Genomic DNA, 25,905 nt, shown 5'->3' with positions numbered 1-25,905 from the left:
GGGTATTTTCTGTCATATAGATCCCTTAAAGTCACTTCAAATGTGATGTGGTCCCTAAAAAAATGGTTTTGTAAATTTTGTTGGAAAAATGAGAAATCGCTGGTCAACTTTTAACCCTTAAAACTTCCGAACAAAAAAAATTTTGGTTCCAAAATTGCTCTGATGTAAAGTAGACATGTGGGAAATGTTATTTATTACCTATTTTGTGTGACATCTCTCTGATTTAAGGGCATGAAAATTCAAAGTATGAAAATTGTAAAATGTTCAACATTTTTGCCAACTTTCCATTTTTTTTCGCAAGTAAGCGCAAGTGATATCGAAGAAATATTACCACTATCATGAAGTACAATATGTCACGAAAAACAGTCTCAGAATCAGTGGGATCCGTTGAAGCGTTCCAGAGTAATTACCTCATAAAGTGACACTGGTCAGAATTGTAAAATTTGGCCCGGTCACTAAGGACATAATTGGCTCCGTCCTTAAGGGGTTAAAGAGGATGTGACATTTGTCATAATATGTAATTATTTTATCTAGTGTAAATGCCGCTGTTCTCCTGAATCCGGCGTGATTTTCCTTTTGTTCCTGCGCCTCTCTGTTCCGGAAATATGACCGTTCTTCCCTGTTTATAAAAGGCTATGTGCCCACGATGCAGAAATGCTCCGGATTTTTTCCTGAGCGTTTCTGCATCTCCCTGGCAGGAAAAACGCATGCGGATTGTACATGCGGATTGTACATGCGGATTGTACATGCGTTTTCCTGCCAGGTACATGCGGAAATGGAGCGTTATTCACTGACATTTCCGCATGCGATTGACAAGCACTTTCCAGGCGATAGCATCACTTGGAAAGTGCTTGTGACAACTAGGTCACACTATATAACTTCATGCAAACTGCATGGATTTATATAGTGTGACCCGAGAGAGTGGTTAAAAATAAAAAAATAAATATATACTTACCCTCCGATGGCCCGCGCTGGCTTGCTTTGCTCAGTGCCCGCAGCGGTGAATTGAAAGACCTGCCGACGTCAGTGTCGCGTGACCCATCACATGACTCTGACATCAGCGCAAGTCCTTCAATCCACTGCAAAGTGCCGGGAAGCAAGGAGGAGCACAGCGCAGGCCGCCGAAAGGTAAATATACATTTAGTTTTTATTTTATTCTTTTTTTACAGATTTTTTAATGGTACCTGGATGTGGATGAGACTCTCCTCTCCCCCACACCCGGGTACCATCCGCACATTAGAACGCACCAATTACGCAAGTACAGATGCAGTCTTGCGGAATTGGTGCGTTCCAATGCAAGTCAATGGCGGCGAAAACGCAGCATTTCTGCAAAATAATTGGTAGTGCTGCGTTTTTTTCCGCAATGATAACCCGCAGCGGAAATTTCCGCAGCATGTGCACAGCACATGCGGATTATCATTGGGGGACATGGCAGGCCTGCTACCATGCGTTTTTAATGCGTTTCTGCAGCGTTTCCGCAGCTGTAAAAACGCTGCAGAAACGCATTAAAAACGCATAGTGGGCACGCAGCCTACATCTAGTTTTTTTTATCAAAGGGAGCATGGTCCTGAACTCTTCTTGAGGACCACGCCCAGTTGACTAAAGATTTATATACAGGGAAGAACAGGCCATATCTCAGGAACGGAAAGGCGCAGGAACATAAGAAAAACATCGCCGGATTCAGGAGAACAGCGGTAATGATTATGACGGGTGCAAGGCCTCCCAAACAATTATCCTGTTGTATAATAGGTAAAAATAAGAAAAAACAGGCAGCACTCCAATGAATAAAGGTGAAAAAAGTGGACTTTATTAGCCCATCTGGTGTGGCAATGTTTCGGGTTGTGAACCAACCTTTATATATAAATATATACTACTCAGAAAGATAAAGGGAACACTTAAACAACACAATGTAACTCCAAGTCAATTACACTTCTGTGAAATCAACCTGTCCAGTTATGAAGCAACACTGATTGTGAATCAATTTCTCCTGCTGTTGTGCAAATGGAACAGACAACATGTAGAAATGATATGCAATTAGCAAGACAGGCCTATAAAGACAATTTCTCTGTTCTCATCCTTTTTGGCTGTTGTTTTGGTCACTTTTTCATTTTGTCATTGCTCTCAGCCCTAGAGGTACAGTAGCATGAGGCGGTGTCTACAGCACAACCCACAGAAGTTGCTCAGGTAGTGCAGCTCATCCAGTATGGCACATCAATGCGAGCTGTGGCAAGAAGGGTAGCTGTGTCTGACAGCAGCGTGGCCAGAGCATGGAGCAGATACTGTACTTGTACCAGGAGACGTGGAGGGGGCAGTAGGAGGCCAACAACCCAGCAGCAGGACCGCTACATCCTCCTTTGTGCAAGAAAATGTCCTCCAGCAGGCCACTAACATCCATGTCTCTGCTCAAACTGTCAGAAACAGATTCCATGAGGGTGGTATGAGGGCAAGACGTCCACAAGTGGGTGTTGCGCTTACAGCCCAACATCGTGAAGGAGATTGGCATTTGCCAAAGAACACCAAGATTGGCAGATTCAACATTGACGCCCTGTGCTCTTCACGGATGAGAGCAGGTTCACACTGAGCACATGTGAAAGAGTCTGGAGACGTCGTGGAGAATGTTCTGCTGCCTGCAACATCCTTCAGCATGACTGGTATTGCAGTGGGTCAGTAATGGTGTGGGGAGGCATTTCTTTGGAGGGCCGCACGTCCCTCCATGTGCTAGCCAGAGGTAACATGCTGTTATTAGATACCGGGATGAGATCCTCAGACCCCTTGTGAGACCATATGCAGGTACAGTGGTCCCTGTATTCTTTCTGATGCATGACCATGCTAGGCCTCATGTGGCTGAAGTGTGCCAGAAGTTCCTGCATGATGAAAGCATTGCTGCTTTGAATTGGCCTGACTGATCCCCACACCTGAATCCAATCGAGAACATCTGAAACATCATGTCTCGTTCCATCCACCAACGCCACGTTGCACCACAGACAGTCCAGGAGTTGACTGATGCTTTAATCTGGGATGAGATCCCTCAGGAGAACCTCCACCGCCTCATCAGTAGCATGCCCAGGCGATGTAGAGAGATCATACAGGCACTTGGAGGCCACATACACTACTGAGCATCATTTTCTTGTCTTGAGGCATTTCCGCTGAAGTCGGATCAGCCTGTAATTTGATTTTACACTTTGATTTTGAGTATCATTCCAAATCCAGATCTCCATGGGATATATTAATTTTGATTTACGTTGATCATTTTTATATTTTATTTTCCTCAACACATTCGAATATGTAATGAATAAAGATTTGCAACTGGAATATTTCATTCAGTGACATGTAGGATGTGGTATTTTAGTGTTCCCTTTAATTTTTTGAGCAGTGTATACATATGTGTACGTATATGTATACATAATTTGGGGGGGCTCTCTTTGATGTATTTATGTGCATGTTGCCATTTTCATTCTAACTATAGCTATGAAAATTTGGTATTGAGATTTCTTCACTAGCCCATCCTACCCTCATCTCTGAGTACAAAAACTATTTTGCTGCTGTCGTTGATGTAGAGAGTAAAAAATGTACACTTTTTTTGTGGTTTTCAGTAAAATATTTATTAAAACATTCTGATTTAAACACTGGATTACTACATCAAAACTCCACTTAAAAAAATAAAATAGAAATAAAAGAAAGCAGGAAGGGGGTTAGTTGGTGCTTTACAAAACGATAGATTCCACTTCAAATATAAAGTTTTTTTATTTTTATTAATAATTAACAATAATAGTAAATACAAAAAAAACATTATACATCTTGTAGTAGCTTCTAGAATAATGCTCTTCAACCGGTGGTTCTCCAGCTGTTACAAAACTCTAACTCCAAGCATGAAGAGCTAAAGAGCCACAGGTTGGAGATCGCTGTTCTAGAGATTCACAATTATCTTTACATAAATGTGTTGTTATTGATGGTGAACACAGATATCACAACAGTCTGCAGGGCAAGAAACTCTCTCACACGCAAGTATCATACTCTAACCTCCCAAAGAAAAAAAATCCCTATGTTCTACACACAGCTACATAGCCTGTGGTGTCTTCATAAAAGTAGGCTTGACCAAACTTGGGCTTGACCATGAAACCACCCCTAAAGCTTGGGGGTACAGTGAATTGTTTTCAGAAGGAAGTGACAGTGTTGGGTTTTAGAGTTATTAATGTAGAATGAGATTAGGGCATTGAACTTTTCTTTTTAAAGATTACCCTTTTTCACCGGTAGCTTTTTTAGGTCAAGTCAAAGAAAGCTCTGGAGGGTTCTCAAACGTTGGCCATGGTTTTGGTGCCACTGATAATTTATACAGAAATTCTAAAATATTCTCAAAGTAGTATCCGGGCCTTTGTGACTCACTTTATAAATTTATATAGAGTATATATCTCTTCATTAGTAGATCACATGACCATAATGGTAGAGATATAACCAAAGCTGTGATGAAGGGTATTATGTCACCATGGCCTCATATGTTTACTTATGGCGAAAGCAGGAGAATCTCCAAAAATATAATGGAAATTAGGTTTTCGGTTAGGTTGGTTTTTTGGGGAAAAGGTGGAGCAAATTTATACAAAAATGGTAGATGTTGAGAAAAAAAAATAGTGGACCTGCACCCATATACAAGCTAGAACATGGTGTAATGTTGGAATATTTACTTAACAGAAATAACTGAGTTTGGACCTGAACGATACATTAAACAGAATTTTTACCGTAATTTGGGGATGATACCAAAGTGACCGTGTGGAATAAATCTTATACTTTTCTGAAATGATCCTCCATAGCATTTTCATTGTTGCAATTCTAAAATCTAGGCGGAGGCATATTGTGGTCATGCTCTTTGCAATATCCAAGAGAGGAGCCTTAGCCATATAAATATCGGTCTACAGAATAATTTTGCTTATCATATGTTATTCAGTGAAATATGTGAATTTTACATAAATTAAAGGATTATTCCCATAATTATAGATGGGCATTGTTGGATAGTGCTTTCTAAAAACAAGCCATTTTGCAAAGTTCCCACACATTTGTTGAGGCACCTTGTTAATCCTGCCTGTTCAGCTATCTACTGTCGCAACTGGAAGAAGCTCCCAGGTTGATTGAAGGGTTATTCCCATCAACATAGAAGGTAAAAAGAAGCACTTTTGTAATTCACTGTTTGTTAAAATTTGCAGCCATTCTTGAGATATTAACACTTTTATTTACATCTTGTTGTCTAGGAGACCGACCACCTTTGCTGTCTAGCTTGTAAGCGCCGCGCTGAAGTTGGCTGGTATTAGAAGCGAACAGTGAGGTCCAGTGGTCCTGCCGAGCTTTGAAGCAGTGCTTACAAGCGCAAGAGAAAAGAGCTTGTAAGTAATGTGCATTTTCGGCCACCACTGCTAGACTGGAGTTGTGGTCGGTCTCCTAGGTAGCAAACTGTAAGCAAAAGAAAAGTGTTATCTCAGGAACTGAAAACTTTTAACAAACAGAAAATTGTAAAAGGGCTTGGCTTGTTTTTACAACCACTATCTGACAATACGCTATGAAGATGGGAATAACCCTTTAAAAAAATAGCTTGGGGCTTCAAATAGGGACAAAGGTAGTTGATCAGGCAGGATTAACGAGGAGTTAATGTGTGGAGACTGTAATAATGGGTAGGCCCCCACTATTGTACTGTACCCATACCCTGGCTATGCATGTATCCTATAGAGTTTCTATGTCCAACTTTGCCCAAATCACCTAATGGTATGTGATTTTTTTTTTCCCCAAAACCAAGCATTTGGGTGACCAATCTCATTATATTGTTTTCGAAAAGTGAAAAATCTAAAAAATTACTTAGGCCCCTGGGATGTCAGTTCCAGTATCTCTGCATCTGTTCAGATTAGGGAATGGTAGCTACAACCCTACTCAAAACTGTATTTCTTAGCGAGTCCATATTGCATGGCATGAAGTGAACACCATATTTCATCTACATGTCTATGCTTCTTCTAAGAACCCTGGCATGTAATGCGTTAAGTAATAAACACATCAATTTAGAAGGATTAAAACACAGACAAGTATGGTAACCTTCATTGAGACAGTTTTGGAGGGGCGCCATTGTAGTCACTGAGGTGCAGGAGAAGATTAGAGTGGAGAGATTATTTTGGAACGTGCAGCCTGCAACATTTCAGGATAGTTGGCAAATCAAGTCCTTGAGTTAACACACATATTGTCTTATATGGCCAGGGTTTTCTCTGTTACAGTCTCTGTCTTGATTTGTTTTGTTGTTGTAACTTTTAGAAAACCCAAGGTTGTTTCTTCCTCTGTCTTGGTTTCTTCTTCTTGATGGGTAGTAAAGCTCACCTGTGGCAGGCTGATTTCAAAACCTTGTGAACTTTCTTCTTTTATCTCTTTACTTGATTCCGTTTCTGCCCCTAATTTTGAGTTCAGAGATAACTTGGGAATCTTAAATTTTGCTGACTTGTCTTTACTGGAATCACCCTCATTGTCTTTATGTATACCACTATTGTCCACTGTGTATTCCCCCTTTGATTTACTTGATAGAAATCCAAGAGAGAGACGACCCATCCCTGATTTTGATTCACTCTCTCTTACATTTTCCATAGTTGCCATCTCTGTTCTTGCAGATGAGGTAATTATATGATCTTCACTCTTCTCTTTTTTCTTGAAACCAGAGAAAGCGATTTTAGGAGACTTAAATTTAGAGGAAAAAGAGCTTTCTGTACCTTCATCCTTTGATTCAGGCTCTTCAGTCTTGACCAATTTGAGATTCATTTCTGAGTCTATTTCTTTGCCCTTGTATGGTGATGAAAATTCAACCTTAGGAAACTTGAGTTTACCAACCTTTATAAAACCATCTTGAGATCCATTCTGGGCCGAAACTTCAGTCTCCCCATTCACATGGCTAGAGGTTCCATTTATATTTAAGTCCCCAGAATTTCCCTTGGAGGAGGAAAACCCTAATTTGGGGAACTTGATTTTTGAAGACTTAGCTGTGACATCACTGGAATCTGCATCTGTTTCTTCTTCTCCATTGACTTCAGACCCCTTACCTTTGCCTTTTGACCGACCAAAAGAAGGCTTCATTTTTATTTTTGGTAACTTAATCTTCAGTTCTGGACCTTCAAATTCTAGACTCGTGTCTACATCAGATGATATTAGACCTGCACTTTTGTCCTTGGTTTTGCTGAGAGAGAAAATATTTTTTTTTGTCTTCTTTCCTTCGTGTTGATCAGACTCGTATTCAGAGCGTAAACCTTTAATACCGATCTCGCTGTCTTTTGTCTCTGACTTTAATTTGGGTGGAGAAAGTTCTACATCTCCAGCTACAGCTTTTGGTAAACCAACTGCTAATTTTGGTAGTTTTACTTTATATTTCTTTTCAGAATCTTCTTCAGTAGTGTCATGTTTATGTTCATTCTTGATTTTACTGCTCTTCTTTGGAGAATCACCTCCTTCTAAGTCCTTTGATCGTTTCTGTTCCACTTTTGCTCCATCCACTTCATATTCACCATATGCTTTAATCTTTGGAGTAGACAGTTCCACATCTGGCATCTTGAACAATGACTTCTTACCCTCGGAATCCCCATCAAGAGAAATCTCCATGTCATCATCTCCCTTTCGTCCCGGTAGACTAATTGTTGGCATCTTAATTTTTGGCATTTTCAACCCTACATCTAATTCTAACTCCTCAATATTTGATGATGTGATGCTTTTTACCTTGCTAACTGCATCAGTATGACCACCTTCCAAGGATGTCTTTTCGCCTTCACCCCCTGAAAACCCAACATCAGGCAAAGTGATTTTTGGCATTTTAATCTTTAACTCTGTACTCTCTTCAGACGGATGCAAAGGTTCTGTGCCAGCTTCTGCAGTCCCTTTTGAAATCCCAAATGATGGCATTTTGATCTTGAACGTATGGCTATTGTCAGAATCTTCATGATCTGACATCTTCAAATCGCCTTTCGCAGCCATTTTCATTTTGTGGTCACTTTCTAACTCTCTGTCCCCCCCTCCTTTCCCTTTAAGAGATCCTACTTGGAGTTTAGGCATTTTTATTTTGAAGCCCATGATTCCAGATTCAGAACTATCTTCTGTTTTGGAAGCCTTCACACCTGTTTTGATAGTGCCTTCCTCTACACCTGTCATAGAGCCACCAAATTTGGGCATCTTTATTTTCGGCATCTTGAGTTTTAGATCATGTCGTTCACCTTCAGAACCACTTGATTCTACCTTGGATGACTTGGATAAGTCCTCTTTGCTGAGACTAATATCTAGTTCCAGTTCTGGAGCCCTTATTTTAGGAGTGGACATTTTTGGGAGCTCTACAGACGGCAAACTGAAGAATCCCTCTGTGGTAGTTACTTCAGTACTTGAACCCTGCATTTTAAAGTCACTTTCAATAAATGGTATGTCGTCTTCATCTAATTTTACTTTTGGAAGTGAAATATCAACATTTGGCAGTTTTAGCTTAGGCCCTTTGATTTTTCCTTCATATTCAATGTCTTTAGATTTAATGCCACTAATGTCTATCTTGGCTTCCAATTCCTCAAGCTTTGGCAATTCAACTTTAGGCATCTTTATTTTGGCAGATGATTTTTCCATGCGGACATCAGCTTCATGCTCCAAGCTTACTTTGGGCAAACCTATATCTAGTTCGACTTCTGGAACTGAAATCCCAATGGATGGAAGAGTGGGTATTTTTAAATCTCCTCCATATCTTTTAATGTCTGCATCAGAAACATCTACTTCTACTTTTGGTATGGATGTACAGATGTCTGGTTTAACACATGGAGCAGAAATTTGTAATGCAGATGCAGCTGAAGGTGCAGATATTTCAAGAGAAGGTATCTTTATTTTATCAACAAAGTGCAGGTCAGAATCTTTGGGTTCCATAGACTTTACGACTTCCGCCTTAGAAAGTGACACTTCAGCTGTTCGATCATTCTTTATTCCAAAGGTAGGTAGCTCAACATCAGGAACTTTAATGTGGACATCAGGCATCTGAATATTCTCTTTTGAACCTTTTAAAGTCAGATCTACCTCCGGTGCCTTCACTTTTGGAGATGACATTTTAAATGTTGGCATTTTAATAAAAGAAGTCTTTCCATCTCCACCTTCAGTCTCTAGAGACACTTTTGCTTCCTGTGCAACTGTCTTACTTTCCTTAGTTTTATCTTCTGAAGAACTCACTCCAATTTTTGCCTCTGAAACATCTGTATCTTTTTTTGACATTCCAAATGAAGGCATCTTGATAATAGGCATTTTCATTTTCAGTTCTCTGCCTTTCCCCTTGGCTTCTGCGCTTTTTCCATCTAGTTCACCAGAAGCTTCACCGGCTTTTACTGATTTTGATGGAGTGATTTTACCTTGCACTTTAGTTTTTTCGATGTCTGAATCCTCTTTGCTTTTTCCAAATTTTGGCATGGAAAATTTGGGAAGGTTTAACTTGACATCTGGAATGTCAATATTAATCTCAGAAGATTTGTCAGTAACCGTAGAAGCATCTCCTTTGGGAAGGGCAATATCAACATCTAACTTTGGAGCAGAGATATCAAAAGCTGGAAGTTTAACTGAAGGAACTTTAACTTTACCATCTAAAGATAAGTCCATTTGACCAGCAGAAGCATCCACTTTGGCTTTGCTAGCTTTTTTATCTATTTCCACTTCATCATCTTGCTTCAATTTTGGAAAAACTATTCCAAACTTTGGCATTTTTATTTTTGGTCCTTTGACTGCAAGTCCAGTGTCTCCTTCAGTATCTGTTGTCTTTACATCTACTTCACCTTTCTTAGCTTTGGATCCAGCAATACCAAGTTTACGAAAAGAAAACTTTGGTGCTTTCCATTTGGTATCAATATCACCTGAAACAGCAGTTGTTAAGTCTTCTTTCCCAGACACATCAAGTTCAAGTGTTGGAATGCCCGCAGCGATGTCCACATCAGGGATTTTAGGTGTATCTATCTCAAGAGATGGGAGATTTACTGATGGCAACTTCATTTTAGCCTCTTTATCTTCTACAACTTTTTTTTCTTGTTTTGCTTTAGGGAGTTTCATTTCAGCCTTTTCTTTTATTTCACCAACACCAAATTCAGTGGATTTTCCAAGTCCGATCTCAACTTTTGGCAAACTCATCTTTAGTCCCATATCTTCTGTGTCCACCCCAGTCTTCATTTCTGCAGTAAGGTGTGGTGGATAAATGTCACCTGTCACCTTTGGCACATCAAGTTCGACAGCTAAATCTTTAGCTACGTCACTGAGTTTAGGAAGATTTAACTTTGGCATCTGGAATATAGTATCTTTGTCTTCAATAGAAACCTTGGTTCCTTCAGTGTTCACTTTTGGCAGTTTTAAGTCAACATTGAGGCTAGGAGCATCTATCTCGAGAGCTGGCATTTTAATAGAAGGAATGCCTACTTTTGAATCTCCAGTCTCTCCATCAAATGCTATTGAATCCAACTCTACTTTTGGAAACTTCATTGCAACTTTAGGCTTCTCTCCTGAAATACTTAGGTCAGGTTTTTGGAAAGGTAAATTAAGGTCAAATGTTTTTGTCTTAGGAACAGAAATATCCAAATCGGAAATAATTATTTTTTCTTCTTTTAGTTTCTCACTTTTTAATTTCACATCAGTAGTAGGTATGTGAATTCCGAACTTTGGAGGAGACATGTCGGGTTTTCCAAGTTTTGTTGTCACATCAAACTTTGGCAAGGAAACTTTGGGCATTTTAAACTTCAAGTCTGTACCCTCTAATTCTGATGCTTTTTTATCGATCTTAGCTGTAGGGATGGTGCCCTCTAGTTTACTTGGCTCACTGTCTTGGACTTTTGGTAATGAAATATCAATTGATGGCATCTTAATTGCTGGAAACTTTAATTTTCCTTCCGCTTCTAAAGAAGAATCTGATCCATCTACCTCTGACTTTTCTTTTCCCAGGAAACCTCCAAGACTTGGTAGTTTCAGTTTAGGACCTTTCAGTTTAAATTCTTCATGTTCACCTTTCTGAGCTGCCACTTCTGACTCAACATCCTGGACATCATTCTTTAAGCCCAATTTTGGAAGACCTATTTTGGGCATTTTCAGTGTAACATCTGGAATTTCAATAATACTTTCTGCTTCGACTTTCTCAGATTTCATATCTGTTTGTGGAATAGTGCCAACATATGCATCCTTAACTTTCATGCCTATCTTAGGGGTACTTATTTTTGGCAATTTAAGGGACACATCTGGAACCTGAATAGGTTCAACAGAAAGTTCTTCTGACTCCACAGATAAGTCTAAGTCCACTTTTGGTGCAAAGATGTCGATAGAAGGAAACTTTAGTGAACTTCTCTTTTGACTATCAGGACTATCTCCTACAAGTTTCCCTTTAGGAAGAGAAATATCAATTTGTGGAGACTTAACAGAAGGCATTTTTACCTTCTCCTCTAAAACTTTTCCCTTAATCTCTTTTTTGACTTGAGGAGGGGTTACTTCTGTAGTTTTAGTGAACATGCTAAACTTTGGTAGTTTGATCTGTAGGCCTCGACTAGTAGAGTCTGGTGTTTCTACTTCCACTGAACCATCAACTTTTGGTAAACTTAAGTCAACATCTAATTTAGGTGCTGCTATTTCAACTGAAGGTAATTTGATTTCAGTCTTTGACCTTTCATCGACTAGAAGAGAAACTTCTTGCTCTTTTTCTATTTGTGGTGTGCAGATCCCAACTTTTGATAAGAAAGGCATGCTTATTTTTGCCTCTGGTGTTTCCACTTCAGCAGAAGTCACTGGCATCTTAATTTCAACATCTGGAATTTTAATCGAGGTGCTTAGGCCTGGTGCCTTTATTCTTTCAGAAGTCTCTATCTCACTCTTTATGTTTGTTAGTGGTATATCAAGTTCCACTTGAGGAGTCTTAAAAACTTTCTCTTCTTTAGCCTCAGTTCTAATCTTTGGTGTTGCAATTTCAATCTTTGGTGTTGCAACTTCAATCTTTGGAGCTGCAATTTCAATTTTTGGTGCTGCAATCTCAAAATCTGGCTTGGCCACTGTAACATCAACTTTTGGCTTCTTTATTTTAGGAACAGCTGCAGCTTTCTCTTTAGTTGAAACATCTTTGGACTCAGAAACATCCACAGAAAGTCCCCCAACAGCTGCTGCGTCTTTGACTCTAAGCCTTGGAAACTTCATCCTCAGCCTTTTTTGCTCTGTGGTAGTTACTTTGGTGGTAATCTCTGTACTTTTAGTTCCAGTTTTGGCTTCTGTACTTCCCTTGCTTTTTAGAATTTTGGAAAATTTGGGGAAGGAAAATTCAACATCTACTGGTGGAATGTCCAAGCTGGCAGCAGAAAGTTCGGAACCTTTTATGGCTTCCATGGAAGCTTCTGAGTCACTAACTTGACTTGTAACCTTCTTTTTTTTCTTCTTCACGGGTGTCAGGCTTTTGACAGTCTGAAAAAATCAAAACATTTAATGAAATATATGCATTGTATGAAATGAATACTGTAGGTTAATTTAGAAATTATGTCGTATAGATCAAATATTTCCATCAAAAGTTTCACATGTCATAATAATTTTGCTGAATCTACGAAATAACATACCAATTTTGGCATCTTAGCTTTTGGACCCTTCACTTCCACACTCCCGGAGCTTGGAGACACTGTAACATCACTAGACGGCACTGTCCTTTTCAGGCAGTAAGAGACTTTATATTGTTCGGCATACTCGAGGATCCTCAAGGCGTCTTCATATTTAATGTTTTCAAAGAAAACTCTGGCACTGATGATCTGGTCCCCTGTGAAAAAAATGTGTTATAAGCAAAAGGTACTAACCATCATAGACAGAATTTGTGCTGGTTTTCCCTTAAATGAGTCTCCCTACCTCAAACATTTAAAGGGGTTGTCCACTAGTAGGACCACCACATGTCATTCCACCACACCAGAGCTCCAGGACCGTGAGTGCTGACACCGCTGGAACGGCGCCGGAGCAGGAGGTGAGTATAGTTTTTTTATTATTTTATCGGTGACAAAAATTTAGTTCAAGAAGGGGTTGATCTTGGAGTAGTGGACAACCCCTTTAAGGTATATCTACAGCATAAAATGATGTCTGTTAGGTGCAAGTCCCATCTATGAGTCACTATCTCCAACCTAGAGAGTTCCTGGACTCCTTCCCTTGCCTGGTTAGAATACAGGTCAAGAATGAATGGTAAGGTGGCTGCACATCTACGTGGTTCTCACTATTTACTTCCATGGATGTACTGCATGAGCACAGCCAAGCATGCACAGCCACCTAGTCAGTCATTTTGCACCCGGATGCAGCAAAAGGCAGTCAAGTAAGCAACAGGATTCCTTGTTGGACTCATATCTATCAGACATTAAGGATTGGAGTGCCTCTTTAATCTCTTTTTCTTGATCATTGAGTTGGTTTCCCGCCTTTGTTTTCTAACATTGTGCACCCCATAGAAAATGTATAAGGTTCTAATCATTAGTTATGATAAGTGATTTTGCAAATCAAACCTTCTCTCTGTATTCTCAATGGCCCTATAGCTGCTCCATTTTCTTCCCCTATGGTACATATGTAGCGCCCCGAGGGTTCGGTCGCTACAGAGGTATTGCATCTCACCCAGAGGTGTGATATCTCACTCTCAGGTAAGGATGGAGTATGGCTCAGGACCCTAACACCCACATGCACTACACCACATTTCCGGGGGACAGGGCGACAATGCTCCCGGGTGTGAGCACAACTGTCCCTGTCCCTGGCTGGAGTGGGGGGAGGGAACACCTAGAAAGGGGGAACCCGGTAGTGTGTGGGTGGGGAGAGTAGATCCCGGGTGCACTGTATAGGGGAGTATATATGGTGGGCACCATCTTAGAGTCAGGGAGAAAGGAGTAGAAAGAGAGAGAAGGAGGCTGGGAGCAGAGGCTCTGCATGGGCTCTGCTCCGCAGGCAGGCCAAGTCTTAAGGCCTGGGCCTGGAGGAGAAGGAAGGAAGGGAGAAGAATGGAGGAAGCTCTAGGAGAAGACTGAAGGGACCCCAGGGGTGCGGACCGGCCAGCCGCCACGCACGCCCGCCGCTACCAGAGTAGGGGGGTCAGGCCAAGAAAGGGAACCGGATCCCTCATCTAGTGGAGGAGAGCAACTACCCTCAGCTAGTAACCGGAGGCGGTGGCATTGCACGTGTTACGGCCCCTCACTACACCTGTTAGGAAGGCACCACATAGGACCCAGGGAAACGGAACATACGTGGTCAATTGTGGGGTACGACAGGCCAGAGAAAGGACACATGAAGGGGGTCCTGAAAAGCACTCCAAAGGTACCTGGGAGTTGGCCAAGCCCCTCACCTGTTGAGCACAGCATGACGTGGGCAGCCATCATCTGCAGAAGTGGCTTGGAGTGTAAAACTGTGAGTAAAGACCCTGGACTGCATCACTGGACTCTGAGTCATTACTGCTGCTCCCGCGCACCATCACCCCCACCATCTGCACTCACTGCCCTGAGGCTATACTACCCTCTGCTGCGCACACAACATCACCCTCAGCAGTCTGCCCGCAGCGGCGGTTCTCAGTGACCGCAATCCACGGGTGGCGTAGTCGGACATTTAAGCATTACACAACCCAAATAAACAGATCCGCCACTGGTTTGACCACCCTGAGCCATGGGACTGGGTCGCCGCCACGGAGACTACAACCCCTAGTATTACACAGAGACCTGGCTCCGGGTATTCCCCTACACACAAGGCCCAGGGGGCGCATCACATACACCCCCGACTCTAACCAATATTTACCTTGAAGCAGAGACAAGTTTTTGGCAGCAGGGGAGTCCTTGATGACATCTGAAACAAAGAGTCCATCTCTGCCTCCTCCTGAGATGCTTATACCGGACATTCCAGCCTGTGCTTCAGTTTCTACGATCACCTCCACCATTTCTGAAGCTCTCAGCTTCTCCTGGAGAAAGATGACAAGATATTAACCAAAACAACCTAGAAATATTTTCAAATCTGTCTGCATATAGCAGCTACCGAAAATTCTTCTAACACTGATGGTTTAGTTGCCTGTAGTCAGAAGACCACGCGGCCACCGTTGAATGCAATAATGGAATAGGGAGCTGTCAGCTACCTGTGCCACCATTCAGCCTTTGCATCTGAGACTTGGCACAGCAGGCGCGATGACATTTCTAGATTGTGCCTGCTGTCCACACATTGGACAAAATAGAGCAGCACTTAGGGCTAATGGGGCAAGGTGAGAATAGGCGGATTATAATGAGGACAATCTGGGATACTGCCCAGGGCCCGTGGCTCCGGGGGGCCCATGGCCAGATTGCCCTCATTACAATTGCCCCGGGGCGCTCCCCCAGCAGCTGTAGAGGTCCCCTGCTTCTTCTTCAGCCAGGCCAGCACTGAACCTATAAACTTGCTTGTGTGCTGGCCCAGCCGCATCACAGCTAGCAGACAAGACCCTGTGCGCGCCGCAGCCGTGTCTGCTAAAGTGACGTCACGCAGTGGGCCCTGCACTACTACTTACCACCGCAGAGGAGCTGGACGGGAGACAAGCCGTGGGAAGGTGAGTGACGTGCGTGTGTGACACAGTGCGTATGTGTGTGCATGTATGATTGTGTTTATCTATGAATGTGTGATATGTCTGTTTATATGCATTTCTGTGTATATCTTCAAATGTGTTTATTCCTCTATGTGTCTTTGTATATGTTTGTGTGTGTGCACATTTCTGCGACCTGTATATGTGCAAGTCTGCATGTGTATATGTGACTGCATGTGCATGACTGTGTGTGTGCACGTGCCTGCTGGTGTCTGACTGCGTGTGTGACTGCATGTGTGTGCGCATGTGCGTGTGTGTGACTGCATGTGTGTACAAGACTGTGTGTGCATGCCTGCTGATGTCTGACTGCATGTGTGTGTTTGCATGTGCATGTGTGTGACTGCATGTGTGTGTTTGTATATGCGTGTGTGTGACTGCATGTGCATGACTGTGTGTGTGTGTGTGTGTGTGCATGCCTGCTGGTGTCTAACTGCGTGTGTGCATGACTGCATGTGTGTGTGTGACTGCATGTGTGTACTGTATCTAGGGAGCTATGTGGGGGCTCACACTGTATCTAGGGAGGCTATGTGGGGCCTCATACTGGATATAGGCAGCTATGTGCGACCTCATACTGTATATAGATAGCTATGTGCGGCCTCATGCTGCATATAGGGAGCTATGTGCGGCCTCATACTGCATATAGGGAGCTACATGCGGCCTCATACAGTATATAGGCAGCTACGTGCGGCCTCATACTGGATATGGGGAGCTACGTGCGGCCTCATACTTGTGTATAGGGAGCTACGTGTGGCCTCATACTGAATATAGGGAGCTACGTGCGGCCTCATACTGGATATAGGGAGCTACGTGCAGCCTCATGCTGTATATAGGGAACTACGTGCAGCCTCATACTGCATATAGGGAGCTTTGTGAGGCCTCATACTGCATATAGGGAGCTACGTGCAGCCTCATACTGCATACAGGGAGCTACATGCGGCCTCATATTGGATATAGGGAGCTACGTGCAGCCTCACGCTGGATATAGGGAGCTACATGCGGCCTCATACTGGACATGGGGAGCTACGTGCGGCCTCATACTGGACATGGGGAGCTACGTGCGGCCTCATACTGGACATAGATGGCTATATGAGGCTCATACTGTATCTAAGGAGCTATATGGGCGCTCATACTGTATCTAGGAGGCTATATAGGGCTTATATTGTACATAGGGAGCTATGTGGGGCTCATATTGTATATAGAGAGCAATGTGGGGCTTAGAGTGTATATAGGGAGCTATATGGGGACTATTACTGTATATAGGGGGATTATGTGTACTGTATATAGGGGGATTATGTGGGAGCTCATACTGTATGTAGGGGGCTCATACTGTATTTATTTACTCACTTATATAGCGCCGTTAATTCCACAGCTCTTTACAGACAGGGGGATATAGGAGGATATGGGGGGATGTCAGCATATTTAATTGTGCTCAATATTAAGTCTTACAATTAATGTAAAAAAATAATTATAATTAATATGTTGATATTAATATTGAGCAGAATTAATTTCAGCCTATTGGTTCGGCCTCCACAGCAGTCACGGTCTCTCATGTGGCCCCTTGGGAAAATTAATCTCCCACCCTGCTCTATTTTATATAGCGCTATGTTTTGCATAATGCTGCACAAAAGGGAAACATTCGCATGGCGAGATATGCGTACCGCTATCTCTGTTTTTTTCCATCTACAGATGTGCACCAGAGCACCTGTGTGTTACTCACATGACCTATCACATGATCTATCAAACAGGAATCATGTGACATGTCACGTGATACATTGGGTACCTGGGGGAACCAACGTCTTCCAAAGTGCCCGGGGCCCTGGCTACTCTTAATCCACCCCTGAAGGTGAGAATTTTTTTTTATTAGATTTTGTCCATCATTAGTTGTGGCAGCTATCATACTGTATGGAGGCCTGTGGGAAATCATAATGTTTGGGGGTCTGCGCAGACATCATACTGTATGGGGGGCTCTAGTGGCCATCATATTATGTGGGGAGCCTGTCGGGACATCATTCAGTGTGTGGGCTTCTGTGGGAACACCATACTGTGTGGGAGGACTGTGGGAGCATCATACTGTGTGGGAGGACTGTGGGAGCATCATACTGTAGGGGAGGACTGTGGGAGCATCTTACTGTGTGGGAGGACTGTGGGAGCATCTTACTGTGTGGGAGGACTGTGGGAGCATCTTACTGTGTGGGAGGACTGTGGGAGCATCATACTGTAGGGGAGGACTGTGGGAGCATCTTACTGTGTGGGAGGACTGTGGGAGCATCTTACTGTCGGGGAGGACTGTGGGAGCATCATACTGTCGGGGAGGACACTGGGAGCATCATACTGTAGGGGAGGACTGTGGGAGCATCATATTATAGGGGCTTGTTGTGGTGGTTCATCATACTGTACATGTGGGGGGTACTGTGGGGACAAATTGTGTGTAGGAATTCTCTGTGGGGTATCATATTGGTGGGAGGGGCCATTAATCATAATGTGTGGGGGCTCTGAAAAGGGTATCGCAATGAGTGAAGAACACTAAGGTGCTCCAGTAGGGGCACTATTTCTGGATATGCTCCGGATACACGCCCCTCTCCCTGTGTTTAGAAGATGGGAGGTTTGTCCTTCTATCACTGTGCGCATGTTACGTGACTTCAACTAATATTTTTTTCCAGACTCTTGTTAAGGGGCCCCATGATTTATATGTACTCCCTTGTTTGTAATTTATAATCCTTATGGTACAGGGAATCTGCTCTACATGCACTGACGTATTAGTGAGTTTATGATGGGGCTGTGCAAATACCTAGCAGCCAAACAGAACAGGCAGAGCTGTTGTATAAGGCCTGATTCATATCCATAGTGGGTTTGCTTTTCATAGCTGTTACGAACGAAAAAAAAACAAGTCTAGACCTGACCTGAATAGGCTATATAAAAAAACATATGGAAACAAAGGTAGGATTAGAAGTTAAAAATTGGATGACATGACATCTCACTTCTGTGATCTTCACGTTAGTCTCCATCTTGGGTTCCTCTTGTTCTGCAGAGTTTTTTTGCCCTTTCAGAAGCAAAACTTGCTTTAACTCTGCGTGTAGTTTCTCCTTTTGTGCCTGAAAACAAGAGAGCCTCATCAAAAACCATAACCACCATTATCATCCTATGTTTTGAGAACCATCGCCATTGTTGGCCTGCATATATATCAGTGCTATTACTAGCTCCTTTTAAAAGCTTTACCTATGTAATCTATAGACTTTAGTTCAATCCAGTCTTGTTTTATAATTTGGGGGAAGTGAAAAGAGAACTTTGACTTCTTCACAGAAAGACAGGAAATGCCAAAGAAATTAATGCGGAAAAGACTTTCTTATTGATGTAGCACGTAAGACGTACTGGCACCGAATAAAACAGGAAAGGAAAGATCAAGACGGATTGAGATAGAGATAGAATTGCACTAAGTTTCAGTCTGCAATCTTCATTTTTAGACCTCCTCGATATGCAGTTTGCAGCTTTTTAAAGTTTTAGATTTATTTCCTATGGTAGTGCCCCTCCCCAGTAATATAGGCTGGATGTGACGTCTGCATGTTTCCAAGCTGTTGCGGTTTTCATTAGCTCATATATCAGCACAGTGTCTATCCTGCACATATTTCCTCTGCATGTGCTTTCCTACTTTTCTTTAGCCTGTTTTGTCTGCCTTCCCTGACACTTTACATGCTTTGTCTCCTCCCCAGGCTGTGGAGATCTCTGTACAAACCCTTCCCCTCTGTGCCGTTATCTCTAACACTGAGAGAAGGGAGAGGGAGGGCAAAAAGAGTTCTCAGGAGATTTGTAACATTTCTGCAGCGCACTTAACTAAACAAAAGGACTTACAAATGCTCTACAGCAGAAAAATAGGAGACATTTTCTAATGAAGATAATTTATAAAGTTGCATTTAGAAAGCAAATGAACCTTAAAAAAAAACTGTGCAAATGTGTACATATTCTTTAATGACCTTCTGTTAGTTTATTTTTTAAAAGTTAGCCTGGTTCTGATGAATGTTGACATTCTCTGACCATCCACAAATTGCAGATGTGATTGGGTCTGTGTGCTTCTTGTTGGTAGGAACAGAAGCCGCCTGCCATTTAAACAAACACGGTCCCATTCGTCAAATGGATTGAAAAAATAGTGTATGCTGCAAGTTTTTCCACGCATACCCTAGATCAGAGGAGAAAATAGCACACTGACTAACATTGGAGTCACACTTTATTGTAAATAATATCAAAAAGTCACAAGTTGTTGCGACACTGGTGTAGTACTGCTGGAAACCAGTGGCCAAAGGAGCACGAGAAGGAACAGCAAGCCGTAGTAGACGTTCTTGGGGTTAGAAAAGGAGTTGTAGGAAACTATCCGTAGATAGGTGAGAACAGTCTGGGTAAGAATGTTCAGGAGCTGGAGACTGGAACTATGTTAACAGCTTGACACAATACTCAAGCAATGAGTGAGAGATCCATGTGGCTTTAAGTAGGCCCAAACAGGAAACAAGATGGATCCCACAGGTTCAGAATCTGCCAACTTAGTAAAGCGCAATTGCAGAACACAACAGCAACCTCCAGTGGTAACCAGTGGGATTGCAGCACAATTATTAATGTGAACAATAGCAGCCACTAGTGGTCAAGCTGTAGAAGGACAACAGGAATTCTGACACAAGTCCAAGATCCAACTGTTTACAATCAAACACGTTTTGGACCGCCGTCCTTAGTCATTGCAATGAAACGCGTTTGCTTGTAAATAGTTGGATCTTGGACTTGTGACTTTTTAATATTATTTACAATAAAGGGTTTTTTATGAAGACCTGGATGCTGGAATTTTTCCTCCTCTTTTCCAAGTTTGTGGCACTGAAAGTTTCCTCTGCATTGGATCTTCATCGATGAGTGAGCCGGCCTTTTTTCTCCTCTGTTATTGACTAGCATTGGTCAGTGTGGTGAGCTAACCTTGTGCAGTTCATTGCAAACACAGTAGACTGCATGCAGTGTTTGTATAAACATGCATGGTTTGACAGTGCGTTTTGAGACTGCTTGTTGTTTAGCGGGGGCCAATATCACAGGTGTTACACATTCAATTACCTCTTAAATTTAGGTTGCAGCAGAACAAGTTTCCAGAAGAATTCTAAGGGACCAGGTCCAAGTCCAGTACTCTAAAACTTGTCTTTATTGTATATGTATACAAGTGAAGCCATTTAAATATATACATTTTATTTTTACAGGTACAACAAGTTCCAGGAAGACATCAGATAAGGTTGACGCGTTTTGAACCTATATAAGTAAGAGCCATATAAGTTCAAAACACAAAGTGATACCTTCCTGGGATGTTGTACCTGTAAGATACATCCACTTAATGACTTGACTTGTACATATTTTTACATGGACTGCAATAAAGACACGTTTTAACTTGCTGGATTTAGATTTGGTCTCTTGGAATTCTTCTGGGAATCTGTTCTGCTGCTACTTGATGGGTGATTCCGCGCATGGACATAAGTGAGCGGAGTGCTTCCATATTCTAATAAATTTGGGTCATGCAGTCAAAGAATGCAAAATCAAAGCTTGTTTTTACAAAACCACATGAAGTCAAACGTGCCGCGAATACGTTACTACCACGCCATCTGGCCTTTATTCCTTAGTGGTGGCTGCATGCTACCAGAATTTTGTTACATAATAATATGAACATGTTAAGGTGTGACTGCACTCTTAGAAAACTTTAGACTTCCTATACAGTAATTATCAGAACTTGTTGTATAGAGTTGTGCTATAATTTACAATAGTTTCTGCCCTAAAAACAATCTTTCGGGTGGCTGCATACCTCACCTGTTACACTAAGCCCCCAACTATGTTTTGGAAAAGTGTCAAGAGTAGACTCAAACTTTAAAAAAAGGTGCAAAATTTTTGCTCAAACATGGCTGATACAAAAAATGGTGACTGTTGATTGCGGGAGTACAACACAAGCAATTATTAAGTCCCCATTTAGACTCTAGACTATTCTGAGTTTAAAAGAAGAGCAATGCTTGACTTGGCTTCTTTTTAACCATTGGGGAGAATCTCAGGACCAGGACCACCACTAATCAAAACTTCTGACGTGTCTGTGACATATCAAAAGTTTTTGGAACGTTCAGTAACAATTTAAGCAAAACAATGGAGCTCTAAGTGCTACAAAGACATATTACTAAATGAACTGGTAGACGTTTGAACCTAAAAATGGAGAGTTGGATATTTACTACCTAAAAATATCCCAAAGCTCCCTGTAAAGGGAGTCCAAGAATGACATTTTCTATGGCCCCCTATGATTTCTGTGGCTGCTATTTTCAATATTTCAATGCGCTGGTTAGAAGGGATATAACCCAGCAGAGATGACATTGGATTATTTTGAGGGCAGGAAATAACGAAGAATCAAGTTAATTCAGATTTAATGAGTCCTGGTATCAGGTCCAATTCTCTATAGCTCTTCACCTAGTATGAAAGCACAGGATGTCGGGTGGAGATGACCCTGCTGCATGTTACTTCTCAGCGTAACATCCTTTTCCCTTTCTTCTAATGAATAAGAGGAAATTCTCACCGCTCGATCTGCGTCTTTGATTTCCTCCGGGGACAGGTGGGGGCGGCTGGTGGGGGGAGACCTCTGCTTCAGGGGACTGAACTTCTCTTTTACTGGCTAAGGAGAAAGTGAGCAGTAAAATCAGATTTATATAAGAAATTTCTGAATAATGTCATCAGCAGGAGCAGAAATACTTACAGGGGGTTCAAATACTTTACTCGACACATGACTCTCCACTCGTTCTCCCTCTGTACCTACGAAGAAATGCAATAGTCATTACCAACAAATATAGAAATCCTAGGAAATCCCAAGCATTTACTGTACTGATATATCCGCCCCTGACCCTTGGAAATTATATGATTTATAAGCCAAGTAGTTCGAGCTTTTCTGTCTGTGAAGAAGTGATGAATTTGATCAGGCCAAATTTAAAATGCAAATTGGATGAGACAAGAGAAGAAAGAGTACACTTTTAGCACTTTTAGCGCACAGACGTTTCCGCCAAATTTAAGAGAATTTTTTTTCCCTTTTACATTTCCTTCACTGCTTTTCAAAAGTGACGAGATGTTTGCAGGATTAGTGACAGTAGAAATATGGGCAGGCTTAGCGGGGGAGGAGAGATGTAGGCAGGCTTAGCGGGGGGAGGAGAGATGTAGGCAGGCTTAGCGGGGGGAGGAGTAATGTAGGCAGGCTTAGCGGGGGGAGGAGAGATGTAGGCAGGCTTAGCGGGGGGAGGAGAGATGTAGGCAGGCTTAGCGGGGGGAGGAGAGATGTAGGCAGGCTTAGCGGGGGAAGGAGAGATGTAGGCAGACTTAGTGGGGGGAGGAGAGATGTGATGTGGACAGGCATAGCGGGGGAAGGAGAGATGTGATGTGGACAGGCATAACGGGGGAAGGAGAGATGTGATGTGGACAGGCATAACGGGGGAAGGAGAGATGTGATGTGGACAGGCATAACGGGGGAAGGAGAGATGTGATGTGGACAGGCATAGCAGGGGAAGGAGAGATGTGGGCAGGCTTAGCAGGGGGAGGAGAGATGTGGGCAGGCTTAGCAGGGAGAGGAGAGATGTGGGCAGGCTTAGCAGGGGGAGGAGAGATGTGGGCAGGCTTAGCAGGGGGAGGAGAGATGTGGGCAGGCTTAGCGGGGGGAGGAGAGATGTGGGCAGGCTTAGCGGGGGGAGGAGAGATGTGGGCAGGCTTAGCAGGGGGAGGAGAGATGTGGGCAGGCTTAGCAGGGAGAGGAGAGATGTGGGCAGGCTTAGCAGGGGGAGGAGAGATGTGGGCAGGCTTAGCAGGGGGAGGAGAGATGTGGGCAGGCTTAGCGGGGGGAGGAGAGATGTAATGTGGACAGGCATAGCGGGGGAAGGAGAGATGTGATGTGGACAGGCATAACGGGGGAAGGAGAGATGTGGGCAGGCTTAGCAGGGGGAAGAGAGATGTGGGCAGGCTTAGCGGGGGGAGGAGAGATGTGGGCAGGCTTAGCGGGGGGAGGAGAGATGTGGGCAGGCTTAGCGGGGGGAGGAGAGATGTGGGCAGGCTTAGCGGGGGGAGGAGAGATGTGATGTGGACAGGCATAACGGGGGAAGGAGAGATGTGGGCAGGCTTAGCAGGGGGAAGAGAGATGTGGGCAGGCTTAGCGGGGGGAGGAGAGATGTGGCCAGGATTAGTGGTGGGAGGAGAGATGTGGGCAGGCTTAGCGGGGGGGGAGAGATGTGGGTAGGCTTAGCAGGTGGAGGAGAGATGTGGGCAGTCTTAGCAGGGTGAGGAGAGATGTGATGTGGACAGGCTTAGTGGGGGAGGAGAGATGTGGACAGGCATAGTGGGGGAAGGAGAGATGTGGACAGGCATAGTGGGGGAAGGAGAGACGTGGACAGGCATAGTGGGGGAAGGAGAGATATGGGCAGGCATAGTGGGGGAAGGAGAGATGTGGGCAGGCATAGTGGGGGAAGGAGAGATGTGGGCTGGCATAGTGGGGGAAGGAGAGATGTGGACAGGCATAGTGGGGGAAGGAGAGATGTGGACAGGCATAGTGGGGGAAGGAGAGATGTGGGCAGGCATAGTGGGGGAAGGAGAGATGTGGGCAGGCTTAGAAGGGGGAGGGGGAGGAGAGATGTGGGCAGGCTTAGAAGGGGAGGAGAGATGTGGGCAGGCTTAGAAGGGGAGGAGAGATGTGGGCAGGCTTAGAAGGGGGAGGAGAGATGTGGGCAGACTTAGCGGGGGAGAAAAGATGTGGGTAGTCTTAGCAGCAGGAGGAGAGATGTGGGCAGGCTCAGCAGGTGGAGCGGGGGAAGGAGAGATGTGGGCAGTCTTAGCGGGAAGGAGAAATGTAGGCAGGCTTGGCAGAGTGAAGAAATATGTGGGTAGGCTTGGCAGAGCGAAGGGAGAGGTGGGCAGGCTTAGCATTAGAAGGAGAAATGTAGGCAGGCTTAGCAGGGAAAGGAGAGATGAGGCAGACTTTGGAGGGGAAGGAGAGATTTTGGTGGGCTTAAAAGGAGGAGACAGGGGTAGGCTTGGCAGGGGGAAGAGAGATCTGGGCACATTTAGCGGGGGAGGAGAGATGTGGACAGGCTTAGTGGGGAGGAGAAGAGATGTTAGCAGTCTTGGCAGAAGGAAAATAGATGTGGGCATGCTTAACAGGGGAAGGAGAGATATAGGCATGCATAGCTAAGGAATAAGAGATGTGGGCAGGCCTAGCAGGGGAAGGGGTGATGTGGGCAGGCTTAGCAGGGAGAGAAGAGATTTGGGTAGGGTTAGCACTTGGAGGAGAGATGTGGGCAGGCTTAGTGGGGGGAGGAGAAATGTGAGCAGTCTTAATGGGAGGGGAGGAGAGATGTGGCAGGCTTAGTAGGAGTGGTTAGTGCCTCCTATATATCAACTCATTTTACAATTACTTTTGCCAGAAATTGGCACAAATGTACACCTACTTATAGCTGGCACACTGGGACTGAGTTATCAAAATACACATCTAGTGAACTCAGATCTTGGGAGGTTGTCCTCTACTTTGATACTGATAACTTCTCATAAGTATAGGTCATCAATACCAGACTGGTGGGGTCTGATATCTGGCACCCCCACAATCAGATGTTTGTAGTTCTGGGTAGTTGTAGAGCAGGGATGTCAAACTCAAACACACAGAAGGCCAAAATGAAAAACTTGGGACAAAGTCACGGGACGACCAGTATACATAATAATGGACCCCACACAGTCCTCCATGCAGAATAATGGGCCCCACATAGTCCTACAAACAGTTTTAATCGCCACACATACCTTTCCATACAGTATAATGGGCCCCACATAGTCCTCCATACAGAATAACAGGCCCCACATAGAGCTCCATATAGAATAATGGGCCCCATATAGTGCTCCATAGAGTATAATGGCCCCACATAGTCCTCCATACAGAATAACCGGCCCCACATAGTGCTCAATACAGAAAAACAGGCCCCACATAGTGCTCCATACAAAATAACCGGCCCCACATAGTGCTCCATACAGAATAACAGGCCCCATATAGTCCTCCATACAGTATAACGGGTCCCACATAGTGCTCCATACACTATAATGGGCCCCATATAGTGCTCCATACAGTATAATGGCCCCACATAGTGCTCCATACAGAATAATGGGCCCCACATAGTGCTCCATACAGAATAACGGGCCCCATATAGTCCTCCATACAGTATAACGGGTCCCACATAGTGCTTCATACACTATAATGGGCCCCATATAGTGCTCCATACAGAATAACGGGCCCCACCTAGTGCTCCATACAGAATAACCGGCCCCACATACTGCTC

The 25,905-nt window shown here is 43.5% G+C and overlaps 1 protein-coding gene across 1 annotated transcript in view; it reads right to left on the bottom strand.

Moving 5' to 3' along the window:
* Positions 1 to 3,575: 3,575 nt before the first annotated feature.
* Positions 3,576 to 25,905, bottom strand: part of PRX (periaxin) — a 48,549-nt gene continuing 26,219 nt past the window's right edge. The window contains exons 2-7 of the mRNA XM_073641486.1: positions 22,311 to 22,366; positions 22,134 to 22,229; positions 18,550 to 18,663; positions 14,764 to 14,923; positions 12,582 to 12,775; positions 3,576 to 12,432 (exon numbers count right to left, since the gene is read on the bottom strand). Of these exons, the coding sequence (XP_073497587.1) occupies positions 6,217 to 12,432; positions 12,582 to 12,775; positions 14,764 to 14,923; positions 18,550 to 18,576 (6,597 nt within the window). The 5' untranslated portion in view covers positions 18,577 to 18,663; positions 22,134 to 22,229; positions 22,311 to 22,366 and the 3' untranslated portion in view covers positions 3,576 to 6,216. The remainder of the gene's footprint in view (positions 12,433 to 12,581; positions 12,776 to 14,763; positions 14,924 to 18,549; positions 18,664 to 22,133; positions 22,230 to 22,310; positions 22,367 to 25,905) is intronic.

This window comes from Phyllobates terribilis, unplaced genomic scaffold (assembly GCF_046119375.1).
Source record: "Phyllobates terribilis strain yellow unplaced genomic scaffold, ASM4611937v1 Scaffold_7__3_contigs__length_470593459, whole genome shotgun sequence".
Taxonomy (NCBI): domain Eukaryota; kingdom Metazoa; phylum Chordata; class Amphibia; order Anura; family Dendrobatidae; genus Phyllobates; species Phyllobates terribilis.
Note: the sequence above shows the minus strand (reverse complement) of the source record. Positions and strands in the feature narration are given on the sequence as shown.